This window comes from Melanostigma gelatinosum (assembly GCF_949748355.1).
Source record: "Melanostigma gelatinosum genome assembly, chromosome: 6".
Taxonomy (NCBI): Eukaryota; Metazoa; Chordata; class Actinopteri; order Perciformes; family Zoarcidae; genus Melanostigma; species Melanostigma gelatinosum.
In genome coordinates, this window is record NC_136639.1 from 22,780,668 (window position 1) to 22,794,921 (window position 14,254).

Genomic DNA, 14,254 nt, shown 5'->3' on the forward strand with positions numbered 1-14,254 from the left:
AAAAACCGTTCGTTTGATATCTTGCAACTATACTCGTTTTTTGTGTTTTTTCTACGAAAGCCAATATACACGTGTCAATTTCTGCTCGTTTTTTCAAAATAAACTTCAGTCTTCACAAAAAACTTGGTTAGGTTTAGGCTATCATCAACCAATGATGGGTTGTAGTCATTCATTCACATAACACAGAGGTGGTTGTTGCACCTGGTGGAAACCTTCACTCCATGCACCTTTCTAGTTGATTATTTTCCCAGTTGATTAACCAATCAATTGAGTTTCACAGCCTTGGCAACAACCAAAAATCCCACCTCAAGGTCTATTCAAGCTCTGCTGGGGCTTTTGATCATACACACATGTTCTTCATCAGCAGATAATGATGAGTCTGCCCAGTTGACAAAGCCTTTCCTCTCTGATACATTATTTTTTTCTGAGTACTTTCCTCAACTGCTGCTGTAACTCAACTTTTATGCCAACGTGGACGAGAAGATCTGAGGTGTTTAGGGGGAAAAATAAGATACATCTTGTACGTCAATGATGTCAACAACATCGGGGCAAGTTCAGCTGGGAAGTTTGTGACTGTCCAAAAGCACTCCCTACTCACTGTATAGTACACTACATTTACTGTCTGCCATTTTATTTGAGTGTCTGAACTCTGCTCTCTACAGTGCTCTCAAAAACAAACAAAAACTTGTGTCTGTCTTGTGTTCATTACTTTTTGCTCACAATCCTCACAATGAAAGTGTCAAAAATCTATTTACTAAACAACTTAGCGCCTGTTGTTGCTATAGGTTTCAAAAGGGCACTAAGACTTCATAGACATAAGTTGGTATCAAAGAAGAAATCATTTTTCAGGTGCTCAGAGCATCAAGTCTTCTTACTTACTTCCTTGGATCCGGTCAAAACGTTTTACAGCCGACAGGAAAAGTTTACTGAAAGCCACTCTGATTTCTCTTCACGGCATCACCTCACAAAACAATTTAATAAAATATATATTTTCTTAAATCCACAACAAAAACCAAAAGCAGAAACTCACCACGAAGCCGGTCAGCCAGTCTCTAATTCTTATTTAGCTCTTAAAATGGGATAATGATGATAATGAGTATAATTACTGAAATGGACGTCTTTGAGCACAATAATCTAAACTGTCCATCACAAAGAGAAAAAAAGATCTGTGCATTTGTGTGTGTGTGTGTGTGTGTGTGTGTGTGTGCTCTAGTGTGTCACAGCTTACAGTACTACTCTGTAAATGAACTGGCATTAGCATGCTCTGAAAGGAGCAGGGCCGGGGTTGAAGGGAGCAGGTGAAAATCTCACTTTGAATCATTTCCCCTCCCGGTCCCTGCCATTGTTCCCGTTTCTCACACATGGCAGAGGCAGAGAGAAAGGATCCTATTATTCTGGCCCATGCCTGTTCTCCTCGTTTATCGTTTAACGAGGGGGAAAGAGAAGGGGGAATATTCTGATGGAAAGCAGGGCCTCTGTGGCAGCCCTCGCAGTTGTGTGCCAGCTGAAAAGACTCCGCAGGTCGAAAGCTGCGGCGGTGCCCACCACCTGCTGAGCCCTTTCTCCTTCATCTCTCCCTTCTCCCTCTGCTCTCTTTCTCTGCCTTTCACCACCAAGCGCTCGGTGACTCAGCGGTCCAGGTTCAATTCAGGCTGAGGCCTCATGAAATAAAGAAGGAGAAGAAAAAGAAGGTTACAAAAAGAGAGAGAAAAGATTAATTTCTTGAGTGGGAGAGAGGAAAGGAGTGAAAGAAGACAGATACTTAGGTACTGTATTTTGTGTTGCACTGAAAGGAGAGGGCTAAGCTGCACCTGGCTCTGGATTCTGAAGTGATTTTCATGGGTGTTGAAGAAGGATGAGTTTTACCTAACCCACCAAGAATCACAAGCTACAACTTCTGGTTTGTACATGTATCGCCCAAGCCCCTCGACCGGTGCCTACTTTGGCCTTGTCTTTGCCTTGCCGTACCTGCAACACAGGCCTTGGACATCCTCCCCGCGCTCCCTTAAACAGACCCACTGAATTTAAGATTAGGTATCGATGCTGAGTGTACTCAGCCCCCGTCAACACTGATGGGTTATTGATGAAGAAGTGAGTGAATCCCTGCACCGCATCGTCATGAGACCACTGTAGGGTAACATCTGGGCGTGATGAAATAATGAGACAGGGGCTAGAGCAAGGTGTTGTCTCATATATATATATATACACACACATATATATATATATATATATATATATATATACACACGTGCGTTTGTGTGTGTATACGTGTGCAGACCCACACAGCAAAATCAATGAAAACCCCACACAAATGGAGATGTATACATTGCCTGCAGTGTTGCACTTTTGTGCCAAGACACGTGTCTTCCCAGTGGGATGGGATCCACTGCACTCTTCCCCGAGGGGAGGGGGGCACAGTTAACTACATGGACAGAGGGAACGGCCCCACGGTGCAGAGGCAGAGGGATGAAAAGGTGAAACTATGAAGAAGCGATAAAGCGTTAGATCCCGGGATGAACCAGGACAGAGCTTTGATTCAGAGGGGGAGAGTAGCAGTGAATCAACACCTCTTTCTCCCCGGCTTCACCGGGCACCACATCTTCTAATGGCTGTACAGACAACCTGGGGGTTCGAGGCGTAAATTCAACACATTATTAATAATTGATGTGCATAAAACATTGAAGATATTTGCACACATGATCAGAATGCATAAATTCCACTTGTGGGTGATCCGCTCGCTCTCTCTCTCTCTGTTTTTTAAATGTATTAATCATGTATGTATGCAGCTGGTATATCTTTCCGCACTCTTTAAACTTTGGACGAATAGGAGACTCTTTGCATTCAGTTTCTGCACGAATCACAATAATCATTGTTAACTTCGGCTTAAATATCGACCCGATCACAGGTGGAGCTTTTACACAGCGAATGCAGAATCCATTTTGGTGGTGAGACTGCACTTTCTCTTAAAGATCTCACGAGTCTCCATCTTCATAAAAGCAGGTTCTTTTACCGAGCATCGCAACATTCAGAAAAACAAGTTAATGCTTCTTCCACGCACTCTGTCAAAGGGTAGCACATTGCTATCGCCATATGAGCGACATCTTTGTTCGACTCACTTTCTGTAACCAGTGTAGCAAAAAAGCATGATGGAATTTCATGCTAGCTAACTAGCCAGTTAGCTAGCTAATTTGCTTAAACGCTACACTGGTTACAGGAAGTGAGCCGAACAAAGATGTCGCTCATATGGCGATAGCAATGTGCTGACAGAGTGTGTGGAAGAAGCATTAAGTTGTTACATTTTTCTCATTTACTCCGGCTCTCTACGCTTTATAACGGTTAATATATGGTTTTAGTTGTTACCAGTGGCGGCTGGTGGAAGGTTTTCTAGGTAGGGCCATCCTATCAATCAAGTGTAATTATGAATACTGATGTTAAATTAAGCTATGATGAGTTTTCACTGTTAATTTAACATCTCTATTACATGTTGATGTCTCCATGACCAAGTTAAGCAGATGAGACTGAGGACAGCTATGTAGAAGAAAAGATGTTCACTTTGTCTAATATGTAGCTTGACAGAGTTCTCCATGTGTGTCCTGGTGTTCTCATGTTTCCTTACCTCCTCATCCCTCACTCCCTACCCTGGTGTTCTCATGTTTCCTTACCTCCTCATCCCTCACTCCCGTAGCTGTCCGTGCTGGATCCGTCCCCGTTGTTTTAAAAAGCTAAATAAGTTATTAGCATGACGTCATCCAGCTAGCCAAACCTGTCTGGTGTACAGCTAGTAGTGAAGCTTCACATGTACTGCTTCCCTTTCCCGCTAGTCTGCTGTCTGATTGTGAGGTCAGGCTGATCTGATATCAGCTCTTTGGCTGCAGAATCTCCGCCAAAGTTCTCCTCTCAAACGGGTCTTGGAGTAGTGCTCGCGCTGGCGCGCGCCTGTAGACACTTCTCCTGACGAGAATGTGCAGCTAGGACGTAAGTTATACAAATATTAACAATTTGTACAATTTATTATTATTTTTTTTTTTGTGTGGCTCAAGGTGGGGCCAGGCCCCATGGCCCTCTATTGACCAGCCGCCACTGGTTGTTACTGCAAAGCTACAACGGTGCACATAACAATGGCCGCTGCTCTGACCATCCTGCTACATTGATCTGAATAGGAATGTACCCTCTACTCCTACTCAAACAATGTCACACTATTCCTCACACAGAGGTTAAAACAGAGCCAGTGACAGAGCCAAGAGAAGAATCCCTCTGCTTAATATCAGCATGTAGACAAGAAGGTCCTCTGGCATTGGAGATAAAGCTGGGTGTGGGTTGTGTGTGTGTGTGTGTGTGTGTGTGTGTTCCACTTATAACAGAGGCTGTCCATCTCCCTCGCCCACCATGGGCAGGCCAGGCATCCACATTCCTCAGATAATGGAGGGCCATCCCAGACAAGCAGAGGCAAGCCTGGACCCTCCTGGGCAGACCCTGGTAAATTCCTCTCATGCTCGCAGACCCACTGGGATAAGAGCTGGGGAGAGGTGGGGGCATTTTTTAGAATTTCTCTCTTTTGCTCTTGAAAGCGGTGTTCTTGAGGAGCCAAAAGAGCACTCGACACGAATGACCCCTGGCACCTCTGGGTCTTTGCTGTGGGTAATGGCCACCCTGTGCCGACCAGACCAACCACCTACCTACAACCCCCCCCCCCCTCACTATTTTGTTTTCTTGACACTGATGTTATGGGGGAGAGAAAGAGAGGGGCTCGGGTGGGGGAGGGCAGGGAAGGGCCAGCGACACCAGGGCCATTGTTTCTCAGCGACCCCCATTCAGGGTCATTTAGCATGTGACACCTCTGGGGGCACAGTGCATTGCTAATGGCACAGAAGAGCAATAAACGTGCCAGCTCCCGGCACTCTGACCTGAGCCAGGATGGTGAGAAATAAGGCAGGCGAGATAAGAGGGAAGGAAGGCGGCTGGCGGAGGGTGAGCGGAGTCATCGTCTCGGGATGAGGGACAAGGAAAGCATCAGACGGAACGCATGAGAAAGACCAACGTAAAGCAGACAGAGCAGACGGTCGGAGGAGCCGTTCTACATACCTGGGGAGGGCGTGTGCGCGAGTATGTGTGATCTATGCAAGTCTGTGTTTACCTTGAGTGACGGGAAGGTCAGCGGCCCCCAGCCAGGGGCATTCCTGCATGGGCATCAAAAGACAGTGGGGGGGAAGGGGGGTGCCGCAGGCAAGCTGGAAAAGGCCCAGTGTTAAATTGGGCTTGTCCTAAGTACAGGAGGTGGAGACGATAGCTGAGACAATACAGTCAGGTGAAGCCCATCGTGTTCAGCTTGCATGAGATTTTTACAATTTTTGTTTGAATCTTAAAAGGAATCGTTTGACTGTTTGGGGAATAAGCCTTTTTTCCATTCATGCCGAGCGTCAGTTAAGAAGATCACTGCGGTTAAACATGAAGCTATAAGACTATTAGCCTAGCTTAGCATGACGACAGGGTGACTGCAAATTAACAAGCAAGTGTTACTTTGTCTATCTAGATTTGGCAGCGAAGGCGAATCTGAACGGCTACAAGGATTCCACAGAGGAAGCTAATCCCCCGAACACTTTGCATATTCCAACACAAATTTAGCGGGATGACCCAGATGCTTCGATGACACGATGGAGGGAGTTGTTCCAGCAATAAGCATCGGGATGAAAGAATCAGCAGGGTAACAGAGACGGTTTATTGAAGGCCCCAAAACACTTCTGATTGGATAATGACGGTCACCTGATCGCAAACATATCATCCATCAATAAGCCGATGATATGTTACAGCTGATGTAGATTGGCCGACGTGAGCTAATGCTAATTACTCTTCTGTCCCCACTGTACTTCACTTCAGGGGCCCCAATGCTTTTATCAATTGTCTATGAAGGACACTGCCAACAGGAAGGACATACACACCACACTACAAATGTCACTTGCGTGCTCATAGAATGCAAATAAATGAACCCCAAGGCAAACTGCACAGGGTAGCAACACCTGAAATGAGACCGGAAACATGTGACCTGCGAGCGGGGCGACATTACCAATTGGATGTCGAACAGAATCACTTGCACAACTCGAGAGGGGAACAAGGCACAGAAAAGTCCAAACACACTCTTGGTTTTCAATCAAGCTTTTAATGAAAAGATCATAAAATAAGTTTATTTTTCCTCACTGCTGTACATTAAGACTGCAAGGTTGTGAGTGCTGAGGTCAGCTGTTTTACACATTTTATGACACTGAGTTTGAGCGAGCCCCATCACTTTGCGCGGCGGCGGCAGCTCTGACCTGAATACGAGCTCTCTGAGGAGTGGAGATGAAGATAGAAACCCAGCCTGCGTGCTGCCAAAAGCCACAAAAAAAATGTGGGGGGTCACAGAATCTCACCTCCAATACTGGTGCGCGCATGTTAGATTGTGTTTGAAGTCTAGACGGTGGCATCTGCGTTCACATGGGTGGTACATAAGCAAATGCACCTGGGTGTGTGCCCCTCTGCATGTCAAGTGTGTTTGCCAAGGGGGAGGGGCTTCTCAGACTTTAAATTATTCATCAGCAAAGACCCTAATGTCCATTCCAGAGCCTCCGGAATCGTGATACATTGTTGAGAGGACGTTCCTGAAGAAAACCAGACCAGAGAGGAAGCTTGATACACCCACTTCATGGGCAGCTCCACTAATCAACTCTTCAAGTACTATATAAGTATTTGTTTCAATCCATTCATTAGCAGCTAATCATGTCTTTCCATTAATGTAGTGCACGTCAAAGTGACACTGTGCCTTTGTAAATTCAAAAACAGATGGAAATTAAATGAAAGGTTACATGCAAAAATATGCTGCTACATACTCCATATTTCGATATTTTGGTTACGGATGGACGGCAAAAAAAAGAAAGGAAAAAAGTAGGATGTAATGGCAAGAGAAGCACATTTCTGTAAACACTGAACGTTTTGAGGTAATTTGGTGTTTCTCAGTCACTACTGCAAAACGACACAGGAGGTACAGTAAACACTGATGTGAAACGTAAAAATGCCAAGAGGGCCATTTAAAAACTGGCTTTGGTTTTAGTCTGCCGAGGTAAGAAGGAGCATCTCCATAATAACCAGACAGACCAGCCCCTCTGCTTTACAAAATGCCTGAAAAAAGGATGGGAACGGCGACAACCGCACGACAATAATACCAAGAAGTGAGACGGAAACGGGAACGCCTCGGAGCCGAGTACAGTCCCCTCGGTTTGCGTTTTCCTGCTTTGTATATTCAACTTTTAAAGCTTTCGTAACACTGCATAATGATATGATACTTCAACAAACACACTGGAACAATGATGAGGTAAGGGGAGAGGGAAAATAGAGTGAACCGTCTGTAAAATGGAAACTGGTATGACAGCGCCCCGCTGTCATACCAGAGGCTTGGACAAAACATACAAAGTGCACTTAGTAAAGCTATCTCGCCCAACGTTTCTAAACTCCTCCCTTGTAGAACTAACAAGACGCTAAACAACACATATGTCATGTATAAACAGAAGGAAGAGGTGGCAAGTGGTTTTAAGACGAGAAATGTAACAATAGTCACCAGAACGGAGCGAAGTGTCGATTGCGTGCATGTTTCTGCTGCGTGAATGTATTTTTTTTCTGTTTTTTGGCAACACCCAGGGAGAGCAAGATTGAAAAGATACAGTAGCCTTCGTTCTGCACAGGCAGGTCAACGCGTCCTGCCTGCGTCCACAGACACACATGCACACAAGGGGTTAAAGTTCAACTCCCCTGATGTGCAAGAACACATGGGCACAAAAAAAATAAAATAAACACCCATAGTGAATCACATGAAATAAAAATAACAAAAAAAAGACCCTACAGACTGTCAGGTATAACTGAGAGAGAAGATATTAAATGCCATCGACCATTTTCTTTAAGTTGGAAAATAATAGAAGTCAGTTTTCCCCACAAAAAAAGGTAAACTTTCACAGGTTGTGGTTGATGGCTATATTTTGTGTCTCATTTTTGATTCTCAGCTTGAAAACCTCAAAACAAACTAAAAAAGAAGATGGTCCTGCCTCCACCTCAGTCTCACACACTGAGCTAATTCTTTGCAGAGGTTAAGGGAGGACCAGAAATAAATACATTCATCACTGACAATAGACATTTGATAAGAAAAAAGAAAGAAAAATAGAACACTGTCAATCAGTGTTTGCACCAACTTTATATGAGGTTCGGCCAGCCAGAGGTTTGTGCTGCTTTTACCCTCAGAACACAGGCAGCTCAGAGAGAAATAAAAGAATTCCAAAAACATCATAAAAGCAGAAAAACAACCATAACATTCACAGTTAAGACTACCAGATAAGCCTGTTTACATGCAGTGAACAAAACAGAGCTACATTCTCCGGGTAGGTTTTTTCGAGAACCGGCAGCATAAAAGAGATGTACCATGTTACTAAAAACAAAAAAACCATTCAAGCGTCGCCCATCCCAGCGCCTACATAGTACAAGACCCTAACCAGCAGAGGTAGTCCTCAAGTGCTTTCGGGTAAACGGAGACAAAAATTGAGCTGAAGACCCCAAATAACAATGTCTTTTGATTAATACGTCAAGGACGCACTGCCCCCCCCATCTCTGTGGTCCCATCTGAAGACAGGCCAGAGGGCAGGGGGGACCAGGGCTCAGGGTCACCCCAAAGCCAGCTGGCAGGGGGGGGGGGGGGGTTTAAGGGTCCCCCCCCCTAAAACCACACACCCCTCCCCTTAATTGAATATGCAGCAGTTCACCAGCAGTGTTTGACGCTATACTTTTGTTTTGGCAGCAACATCTGAGGAAAACCATCTTTATTTAAAAAAAAAGAAAAAAGAAAAAAAAGTTTTTAAATAACACAAAAAAAATGACTTCACCTCTCTGACTGGCCGAGCCTCGACTGAGGTCTGTAAAACTGTAAAAGTTTATGTAAACAATGAGATAAATACATATGTTTCTTTCTAGAGCCACACATGGTTCCATAATCATTCAAATGTGCTTTGGTTTAAAAAATAGTTTGTGGATTTGGGTATGAGCTTCTTTTTTTCTTCTTTTTCTTCTAAGTTCTTTGTACAACTCTGCAACTATTTCGGAACACACCGTGTCACTAACTAAAATGTAGACTTGTTTCGAGCTGCCTGGCCTTTGTCAAGACTCTTTGTGTTAGTTGAAAAAGTACCCCCCTGCTTGTCTTAAATATGAAACTAGTGTTTTTGCTTTTCCCATGATTAAAATACAGAGAAATTGATACAATACTATGTCTTACAAATGTAGCTGAGAGTCTGCATCCACAGATGCCGAACAATCCCTGAAGTAGTTGAATAGTAGTAGTAGTAGTAGTAGTAGTAGTAGTAGTAGTAGTAGTAATAGTAGTAGTATGGTCACAGTTTGGAGTTCGTGTTTTTTTTTCTGGTTTTGTTAATTGTTTTCGTTATGTCAAACAAGCAAGCATTCAAATGCGGCTGCAAAGTCTTTTGCAGAGATGGCTAGAGATCTTGATGTACAAAAACACCTTTTGCAATACAGACATTACGCTGTACTGCAGTAAGTGTTGACAAGTACAATAACGTTTGAAGGCAATGCATTGCGGACTCCCTCTTAAGCCAGGAGAGGTCACAAGCAACAGTGGATCAGGCGATAAATAACATGTTTCTGGTTGGGGGGGGGGGGGGGGGAGTGTGAAAAATGTGTAGATGTACCATGCAATCACTAAACGCCAGCTGCTCCCAACAGCAAGACACCGACATCCAACATAACCAAGTAACAACTCTGGGAGTCCTTTAAGGGTACCTTAAAAGGGTAGTGATGTTTGTGTAACTGTAGCTGCATCCCTGTGATAATAAACATTTCACAGACCATAACATGAGGACGAAGGAGGATTTAAAAAATCAAAAAAAAAATCAAGAAGATAGTTAAACCAACATAATAAAGGAATGCCTATACCAAAAACTTGTAGTGCAGGTTCATGCTCCACAGCGTAACTGTTAAAGAGTAGATACACTGGACAGGTTTCAGTGAAATCAACAAGACAACGGAGGGGGGCGTTCCAAGCTGACGGTTGCTTACGATGAGATAAAGCCTTAAGAGGTTAAAAATAATTTAAAAATCATTCTGTGATATCATACAATCAGGAACAAAAGGATGCCGCAGGAGACCGATGAGTTGTCCAACTGTCCAGTGCATCTCTGCTTCTCCCTTCTTGTTACAAGTTTTCACAAGTCCGGCTCAACAAAAAAACAAAAAAAAAAAACAACAAGCATCTTGAACTTCACATTAAATTCTGATTATAATACCTATCTTTTTTTTCGTTGTTTTTTTGGTCTGAAACAGAACACATACAATGTCATCAAGTCCTGTTTTTTTAAGTCAGGGAAGATAAAGTGATAAGGACTCTGGATATAAACCAAAAAGACATGTTCAGGGAACATGTCTTTTTTTTTTTTTTTTTTTTACTTTACCATATCCATTCGGGGGGTAAGGTTTAAATCATACCAGCCCACCAATCAGCACAAGCTTTCCTTGCAAACCTCGAGAATCTGCCTCAGTCTCAGAGTCATTAACCGAAGCTCCGTCAAAAGAGTAGATCTCTTTGTCCGGAATATAAATTCATAATTTGTTTTATACAGCAAAAAAGAAATCAAAAGTGAAATAATTTAGTGTGCTATATATCTTAAGTACATCCTTTTTTTTTTTTTTTAACTTTGGTTATGAACTTGTCTCGCAATTTTAGTTAGTTAGCTCTGTTCTCCTCAACATTCATAAGATCTTTGGAACACTATACATCTACACTAACTAACCACTATTTGCTCCAGGAGGGAAGCTACAGTACACTTTGAGGTGGGGCCGCACTGAGGAGGGCCCCCAAAAAGCTATATTTGACAAGTAAAAACAACAGCTAAAGAAAGAAAAAAAACTATATTAATGTGTAAAATCTATGAGCATTAAAAACCTGTGTTGAGAGATGGGCAGGTTAAAGCATTAGGTGAAAAGTTACCATAATCTACACACTTTTTACAATTAATTACATAGGAACTTTCAACTAATCAACATAGAGTTTGTAAGAGTAATCAGAGGTAGCGAGGTCACAAGCCTATATAAATAGACTTTTTTTTCTGAGGGGAGGAAAGCTATACAGACAACAAACTAAAACGTACCCACTGAACATAGTGTTCAGTCTAAAAAAACCCCTCCTTACCTCCCCCCCCTAAACTACCCACCCAACCCCCCTCCCCCCTCCACAAGAAAAATCCCAAGACTTTCCAGTTTAAACATTCACTGAAACATTACAAGTTCTTTAAGTAAATCAAGTACCTCGAAGGCGTTTGTCTTTCCAACCAGGATTCATTCCTGGGAGTACTAGCAGGCAAAACAGACAACAATAAAAATCCACCCTGAATCGCTGCGAGCAGCCATAGAGAGAGACTTTGAGTATTTGTGGTCTGTAAAACAAAAACTTAATCCAATGTCATCCCACCATTACTTTCAGGACTTTCAGTTAAAGCATGGAGATGGTCCCAACCCCAGTTACCCCTCCTTTCACACACAGATCCCCATCACCAACATAACAAAGGATATAAAGCTGTCAGGGTTAAAAATAATCTTTTTGCTGAATTATTGCCAGTATTGTTTGCACGGGTTTTTGGTCAAGATAGCACTGGAGTACAGAGGGGACTCTTGAGTTGATCAGTTTGAGGAGCAATCTGAAAAGCTCAAAAAGGGTAGTGGAGAGAAAGGCTGCTGAGGGGCATGAGGTGAGGGGGGCTCGACTTTACATCAGCTGCCACATTCACATTTGACAGACTTGCAATGCAGACCAGAAGTCGTGCCACACCACCATGGCTTTGTGACTTTGGCAAGAGACGGAAATAATGCGTCCCTCCAGAACTCCTGAGAGGTGAGCAGACGTCGCTTGATATAAATGATGACATGATCCTTGCATCAACAAGTTCCCACCGTCACCAAGAGTCCACTGTGGCTAACAGCTATATCATCCACTAAGCCGGGGCTTCGTAAACTGGAATTCATATGAAGGGAACTGCGAGTGTATGTGTGCATGTGCGTTTCTTTGCTTTTGAGATGGAAAAAACAAGGTAGAGGTTTTTTGTTTTTTTTCTATATCCCAGAGTTCTTTGGCTTGATGCGTTTCTAAGAGGGTGAGGTGTGCATCCTCAGGTGACTGATGAGGTTACGCTGCTGGGTAAACTTCCCCCCGCATAGCTGGCATTCATACGGCTTCTCCCCAGAGTGGACACGCATGTGCTCTGTCAGACGGTACTGGCGCGTGAAGCGCATGCCACACTCTTCACAGGCAAACGGCTTGAGGCCGAGGTGGCTGCGCATGTGGCGCGTCATGGTGCCCCTCTGGGTAAACATTTTGCCACAGATGTTGCAGGGAAAAGGCCTGGTCAGCCAATGGCTCTTTTCGTGTTGCCTCAGCGTCGCCGGGTCTTTGTAGCTCTTACTGCAGACTGTGCACTTGAACGGACGCGCTTCGGAGCCAAAGTTGGAGGGGCCCACGGCTGCAGAGAGGTCCTCTGCCTCTTCCTCATCCTCCTCTTTCACGAAGGTCCCTCCCTCCTCTTTAATGTAGAGCTCGTCCTCGTTGTGCGTCTCCACGTGGGCATTGAGCTGCTCAGAACTGGGGAAGCCCTTACCGCAGGGAATGCACACATAGAGGTTGTCTCCGAACGCTGGTTCAAAACCTTCCTGCCGGTACACGTAGTTGGCGCTGTGGTGTCCCCCTCCTGTTCCCCCTCGACCCCCTGCACTCTCTCCGTCACTTTGCCCACTCTCGTCAGTGTGGTCCTGTCCGTTCTCTCCACCGTCTTCCTCATCTTTACATTGAAAGGCCTGGTCAGAGGAGCGGCCATCTTTAGGACCCACAATCACCCCATTAACCAGGGGCCTGTCGTGATCTTCAGACTTCAACCCTGACGCCTCTTTCTTAGGCCATTCGTTCTTGCGAGCACCCTGTCGGGATTTCTTCTGGGGCGGGGGGCCATCGGGCTGGTTTTGGGTTTCCTCTGAGGCTTTAGAGGAGGAGTTGAGATCCGTGGTCTCTGAGCCACAGGTATCCACACCTGGTAGGGTGGTAGAGGAGTCATCCAGTGAGGCACTGTTGGTTGTGGATACTGAGGCAGATTGAGGAGACTCTTGGGAGTTGCTGTGTGGACTGAGGGCATCAGTGGCTGTGCCCGCAGAGGGAGGGCTCTTCTTGGACAGGTCCAGTCCAAGGTCTGGCTCCCCAGCACTTCCTCCACTGCTGAGATTACCGTTACTGCTGCCATTCCCCCCGTTTCCGTTCCTCCCAGAGCTGCCAACAAACATTTCATCGTCTGAGAGCTTGTCCCGAAGGCCTTCATCTGGCTGCGGCTGGTCGGCATCGGAAGGGGTCGGAGGATAGTGGTTTTTGGGGCCAGCAGGGGTAGAAGTGGAAAGGCGCTGGTTGTTGAGGCGTAAGCGGCTAAGGGGAGCTGGAGTGGAGGGTTTACCTGGCAGGGGTTTACCACCACTGCGCTTAAGCTTTTTTCTGCACAGAGCAGCGAGGTCATGGAGCTGGAGGTAGCTGGCTGCGGTTAAGAGGGCACTGAAGTTCTGCTCACTGCTCTGGTCCACCGAGGACAGGAGCTTCCCAGTGTAGATGAAGTCCAGAACTTGTCTGAATACAGAGGGGTTAACCATCTCTGTGTCGAGGTTAATGAGGTTATCGTGGAGGACCAAAGATTTGAAGTAGATGCTGCTCGCAGCCAGGATGTTCTTGTGGGCACGAAAGAGTGCATTCTCCACCACGATGATAACATCACAGAGGAACCCCTTGGCTCTCTGCTGGTTGAGTTGCAGCAGCAGTTGTTTGGCATGATTTGGCAGTTCCATTTCCACCTTCCTTCTTTCTCTCTCTCTCTCTTCCTACACGAGCACCACCTGAAGCTGGAAGAGAAATGAAAAAAGGTGGTTAACTTTACATTTTAGACGTGAAGAATTAAGCTTAGTTTATACTCGCCGTAGTCAAGCCGGCGCGAACGCAAGAAAATGCTGTCAAAACACACGTGACTGTCACAAATAGTTCACTTATAAAACTTATTGACTTATTGTACCCCCTCTGACATTTCGAAGAATAGTGTATAGAGTATAACCCCCCCCCCCCCCTGCGGAGGCTTGCGCTAAAGCTTTAGACTGTTAGGATAAATGACGAGTTGTTCAACACAGCGTGTACACACCAGAGTAAAAGACATGAAAG

The 14,254-nt window shown here is 44.9% G+C and overlaps 1 protein-coding gene across 1 annotated transcript; it reads right to left on the minus strand.

Annotated features, from left to right (window-relative positions):
- Nucleotides 1-12,162: 12,162 nt before the first annotated feature.
- Nucleotides 12,163-13,893, minus strand: hic2 (hypermethylated in cancer 2; the record flags this gene model as incomplete). The annotated part of the gene is made up of 1 exon (XM_079269944.1): nucleotides 12,163-13,893. The coding sequence occupies exon 1, from the start codon at nucleotides 13,888-13,890 to the stop codon at nucleotides 12,163-12,165; it is 1,728 nt and encodes a 575-aa protein (XP_079126070.1). The 5' UTR covers nucleotides 13,891-13,893.
- Between the last annotated feature and the right edge of the window lie 361 nt (nucleotides 13,894-14,254).